General features: G+C 38.4%; 1 protein-coding gene across 2 annotated transcripts; it reads right to left on the bottom strand.

Annotated features, from left to right (window-relative positions):
- On the bottom strand, positions 1 to 3936 carry LOC112723611 (uncharacterized). Of its 2 annotated transcripts, none has more exons than XM_025775039.2 (7): positions 3497 to 3936; positions 2752 to 2816; positions 2002 to 2045; positions 1250 to 1866; positions 947 to 1036; positions 813 to 874; positions 1 to 353 (listed from the first exon to the last, which is right to left on the bottom strand). In XM_025775039.2, the coding sequence occupies exons 1-7, from the start codon at positions 3701 to 3703 to the stop codon at positions 248 to 250; spliced, it is 1191 nt and encodes a 396-aa protein (XP_025630824.1). In that variant the 5' UTR covers positions 3704 to 3936; the 3' UTR covers positions 1 to 247. The 2 variants fall into 2 exon arrangements, with proteins under 2 accessions (XP_025630824.1, XP_025630825.1); XM_025775040.2 differs by having other exon boundaries at positions 1250 to 1863.
- Positions 3937 to 6000: the final 2064 nt, after the last annotated feature.

Raw genomic sequence — 6000 nt, 5'->3', positions numbered from 1 at the left:
TTAATTATGAATGAACTTTTGTTTTACTAAATGCAACATTTAAATATGTTAAACTTCAAAAGTCAATGCTTAATGGTTGTCTGGTTGACACAACAATTTGTCCACCTGAGAAAACATCGTTTCAGCACATATAAATATAATTAAACAAAATTATCATGGCAACGCCAGTTTTAACATAATGCTGCACTAGCAACATCAAAGGGATTTTTCCTTCTCCAAAGACCCCAAAAAAATGGATGCTTCAACGTTATTCTTCATCGGAATAATTGAACTTTACGGAGTGGGATTGTAAATCAATCTGTCCTCCCCTGTAAGATCCACGTTTCTTCTTGGTCTTCTCATGACGGAAATCCCTGTAAGGATAAAAAGAATTAGATCTCGTAAAATGCTAGCAAAAAGTGATGCCTACAAATGCATGGAAGCTACAAATCCAAACTTGAAAGAATACCCATAAAACAGCAAGGATTTGAATCCTCTAAAGTTTGAATTTCATTTTAGAGAGTAAAGTGTGATCTTTCACCATTGATTTCATAGGTGGGACCAATAATAAATATGAAAGAGAAACTATTCAAGGGTAGAAGATCACACTTTACTCTCTAAAGTGAAATTCAAACTTAGAGGATCCAAATCCAAACAGCAGATTTTCCATTGAAAGTAAAAATGCAACCAAATGCACGAATAAATTTGTAGTTTTAAAACAAATGAAAAAGAAATTAGAAAAACTGTTAATTACAGATGCATGAAACATAATTTCAGACAAATGCAAAAGATGGAAAGAAAAATTGTTTCTACTACCACATAAAGTAACAGACCTTCCTCTAACTTGGCCAAGGATTTCCTCTGCTTTGGCCCCATAACCCACCTCGGCACCGGACTGCAATAACAAATTTGTTAGACCGTGCGACCCAGAAAAGAATCACAACAATGCATGGGAAATTGAACACACCTTTGCCCAATAGGAGTTATCCTGAAGCCTCTCATCAGCAAACTGCACCTTATCTACCTGTACTCGTTGAAATGCTTTCTTTGCAGATGTCTGCATACAGTTGCGTAGACAAGAATTTCAAGGAAAATCAAATCTTAGCAACCACAATGAAATTGGAATCTTAAATCAAAAGGTTAATTTCATAAAAAGCTTATTTGTGAGAAGAAATAATTGTGAGTGACTCAATAGTGACTAGTGAGATTTCAAAGTGCCACCTATTAACCAAATAAATATATTCAGGCACAACTATTAGTTATAACATACCTCAGCTGATTCCATCTGTTGTTTCTTCTGAGATTTCTGTGCCGAAGATTTCCCTCCAGCACTCTCAAGCTGCCCATTAGTGTGCCCGTTTGCAACATTTTCTTGACTGGAATTTGAGTCATTTCCAAGGTCTACACTTGTTTCTGCTAGCTTCTCTCCTCCCTTAGATTCATCCAAGTTTTCTACTTTTCTACGTTTGGGTTCCTCAGCTGCCTTTTTGTCTGCAACCTGTTGACCATTTTCTTCAGAAGTTGGTCTTTTTCTTTTCTTTGTATCTTTCTTCTCCTCATCCATCACTTCTCTATTTGATGCTTTAGAATTATCCTTTTTTGAAACAGTTCCATTGCAACCTCCAGTCTCCTCTACTGCATCCGCTTGACTATTTTCCTTCTTTTTCTTTTTCTTTTTATCCTTGGATTTCTTCTCTGCCTCAGCACCATCAACAATTTTGTCATCTGCAGATATTTCATCCTTTCCCTTCTGTTCTGTAACCTTAGTTTGCAACTCCACTTGGTTATCTTCTAAACTAGCAAGAGACTCAGAATCTAACTTGTTTTTCTTTTTCTTCTTGTCCTTGGATTTACCCTCTTTGTTTCCAGATTGTGTGCCATTAACTGCTGTGGTAGAAAATCAAACATAGAGATTTTAGTTGGCAGGCCCCGGAAAAAACAGAGATACACGGTGCAAGTATCGAGGAAGAAAGAGAAAATAGCCATGACAAAAGAGAAGAATTTGATGATTTTGAAGAATACCTTGATCTTTTTGATCTTGGATATTTGACTTGGCATCTTTATCACTGGAAAGAGATGAAAAAAGTAAAACAGAAAATCTTAATCACCGCATAGAAGAAAGACATTTACAGACCCAAAACATAACTCGTGCAGAGAATAACTGGTGGACAATTAAATAATGTTATTGGCTTTTCCCATTATTAGAACCATGTTGATTAGTAATTACCATTGTTATTGTCCCGCTGATGCATAGTTCTGAAATGCACCATTTGACGGGTAATGCAGTGTCCTTCAAACTTGGAAAATAAGAAGGGTTTTTTGCTAGCTTCTGCTAGCGAGGGCGTTACATTACTCATTATATATGTTGAAAACTACAATAATAATAAAAATTATGCGAAATACAAGCCATTGATTTCCATGACGAAATGCAAAAATGCTTTATTGATGACAACACTATACGTTATAAGATTGCAGTAGATATACTGACACAACTCTTGAAGTTTAAACATAAGCTATTTGGCAATTATATTCTTAAAATCTTAAAGCCACAACAAACACCCAGATCTTTTAAGAATGTAGCAAAACCACAGTTAAAATATGCTTCAACAAGAGTACCTATAATTAGAGAATATCAAATTGGAGTCTCCTCTTTTTGAAATATACTTCTGATCCAAGAAAAAGAATTACATAAATAAAATATCTATCCACAGTCTACACAGCTTGGAGCAAATGGGCATTGTAACAACACAAAGCCTATGGTTCAAGCCTTACCGTATCTCCAAATACTTGAGGCACATTTCTTCTAAATCAATCGACATATCCTCCACATTATCTTTCTGCATTACAAGCAGGAGCAACAGTATCAAACAACAGAAAGAAAAAAAAAAAGCCAGTGTCTCGTCAATCTGTTATTCAACAGTTATAAGCATAAGAACATATACAGCAGGATATTGAAGAATTTCATTCTATAATGTGATATCACAGCACACGGCACACATTCTGCTATCGACAAACAAATATAACTGATAAAAGCAAACTTGCCATCCAAGCAAGAAGCTTTTCTTCTCAATTTAAAAAAAAAAAAAAAACATTGGATTTCAATGAGCATTACAAGGTACAACACCATTATAAAGTAAGAAAAAGTCTAGGGGCCAGCAACTTTTGTGTTTTACGGCCAGCACTTAGCCATCAAAACAAAAATGAGTGATCTCCCACCATTAGATGTAATCTCACACCATTAAAAACACTATTGATGGCCAATTGATAGTTACAAAACACCAAAATTGATGGTCCCCTAGCATTCCTCATAAAGTAATCCTGCTAAGTTGTTGCATCAAAATCACAACTTAGGACTATAGATAAGCATGATAATAGGATTATTGTACAACTACGAATCACAAGTAGCTAAATAAATAAGTGAAACCTGTGAAGCAGGTTAAGATTCCGGTTCGAACTTGTAACATGGGAAATTCTGAAGGTAAAAAGAAAAAGGCACAATAGGGAATTAATTACCCACCTCGATTTGGGCCTCTTTGCGAAACTTTTTTAGGGTTTTGGAGAAGGAACTGCGCTCCAAGTAACGAGCAATGGAGTGGTGAAGAAGAAGCTTGAAGTTGGAAGAGGATTGCTTCATGGTTTGATTGGTTAAGAGAAGTACTTGGCGGGGAGTGAAAGCGAGGAGGGTAAAAGCGTCTTTTTTGTTGGCAGATGGAGTTGCAGGCATGCGGCGAAGAGTTTCTTCCTCTTCAGCTCTGACTTCAGTTGCTACCTTCGCAACGAAACGAAGCTGAACGAAACCTTGCAGGTCCTGAATGAAACAAGGGTTTTAGTTGACTCACAATTAGGGTTTCTTAACGCCATGGCTATATTTACAAGTTTACATTCTTGACCTTTTATGTTAATTAAGTTTTTTGCCCAGTAAAATATGTTATTTTTTATTTGACCCCTATTTAAAAAATTATCTTTGTGACTTAGCATCCATTTAAATAGGTTTATAAGAGATCTTTTAAACTTTTTAAGTAGGCTGAACGCGGATAGGATCGGATCGCCAAAATTTCGATCCGATCCGCACTAAAATCATCGAATCGGATCGGATCTAATATCCGCAGTTTTTAAGTTTGGATTCGATCCACACATTTGTGGATCGGATCGGATATCGGATATATCCGCAAAACTCAAAAATATTTTTAAAAGCTTATTTTTATTAAAAAAATATCAATAAAATTCATTTTTACTATTTTTTAAATATGTTTACTCCTAAAATAATATTAAACATATTTTTTTTTAAATAATAAATTAAAATAATACAACATATATGATAATTATTCGTTGAAATAAAACATAAAAAGAATATTTACTTATTTATTTCTTTATTTTTGCGGATACGCGAATATGCGGATATCAACACAAAATCCGCAATCCGATCTGATTAGTGTACGGGTCTGATCTGATCCGATAGTTTTGTGGATCGGATCCATATATGCAATTTTCGTATCGGATTCGGATAAACACCGCAGATATACGAATCGGATCCGATCCATGAACACCCCTATTTAAGTTTTAACCCATAAAAAATTATGGCATTAATATTTGGGCAAAAAACCATATTAAGCCACATGCAGAAAAGTTTAACCAAAATACGCCAAACAGAAATTTGTTTCAGCAATAAGCCAAGAGGCATTTTTATATAAATCGAACCACCAAGGTTCGAACTCTATTAGCTAGTAATTCGAACCATCTTGGTTCGAACTACTACTGGAAAAATTTGAATAATTCGAACCGGCTAGGTTCGAACCAGGAGAGCATGTAATTCGAACCGGGTTGGTTCGAATTATGGGGAGATAGGTTGGTTGTAGTAATTCGAACCAGGCTGGTTCGAATTACATGTATCATGGTTCGAACCAGGTTAGTTCGAACCAAAGAGAGGTTGATTGTAGTAATTCGAACAAGCCTGGTTCGAATTACATGTATCATGGTTCGAACCAGGTTAGTTCGAATTAGTAGGAGTCAGAGCTCTATATAAACGCTGTAAACGTGATTTGCTCTCATTAGAGGACGTAAGATGGCTAGTGAGGAGGAGAGTTTTGCTGTTTTGGTACACCACAGAGGATCCATCAAGAGGAAAACTCGGTCCGGGGTGAAGTTTACAGATAAGAATCCTCTCTATATTGTGGTGAATCGAACGACAAGCTATGATGACCTGGTTAGAGCTGTGCTGATGAAACTTGGCCTGGAAGGTGCGAAGCGGATTAAGAAGTTTTTCTATCGCATTCCAGTCACGATCCTGCACGATACGGTGAAGTATGATTGTCTCACGATTGGTAGTGATGAGGACCTCCAAGTCATGTTTCTTTGTCGGAGGCAGTTTCCGGAGGTCCGCACACCAGAGTTGCTGGCAAAGCTGGTTGATGTGGTATCCAGCTCAGGGGGTTCGAACCGGAATACCGCCAATGTAGCCACGGCAGCTGGCTCCAGTTCGATGGCTGCTGTGGCTTCTTCCTCCGTCCCAGTTTACGAGCCAGCGGCTCAACTTGTCGCCTCTCCGTCATTTGCTGTTGATTTGAATGACGGCGTCCGCGACGAGGTAGGATCCTTTGATGTTCTGCCAAACGCTTTACACGGCGTTCCACCGGTTGGCGTCGGAGACGGAGAATTGGGTGATCCTGATGAGGACGACGTTGAGCCCGAAACGATTGAGGATGATAGCGGGGACGAGGTTCTAGCGGCTGGGCCTGCATTGGCTAGCGGTGGTTCTAGCTCTGGCACACAGCAGTATCCACCATATTTTTCTTCGCTGGACCTGGACGCCATGACGCATGAGGGTGCGCTAGGGCACCCTGTTGGATTCGGAGCTAGAGATGCGGAAGGGAATGCTGGTCTCACAGAGTTCCAGGTTGGTCAGCAATTCCAGGATAAAGATGAGGCCCTGTTAAGTGTGAAGACTTACAGCATCCGGCGAGGGGTACAGTACAAGGTGGTGGAGTCCGATCACCACCGGTATGTGGGCAAGTGTTCCGAGTT

This window comes from Arachis hypogaea, chromosome 11, assembly GCF_003086295.3.
Source record: "Arachis hypogaea cultivar Tifrunner chromosome 11, arahy.Tifrunner.gnm2.J5K5, whole genome shotgun sequence".
In the NCBI taxonomy this organism is placed as follows: Eukaryota; Viridiplantae; Streptophyta; class Magnoliopsida; order Fabales; family Fabaceae; genus Arachis; species Arachis hypogaea.
Note: the sequence above shows the minus strand (reverse complement) of the source record. Positions and strands in the feature narration are given on the sequence as shown.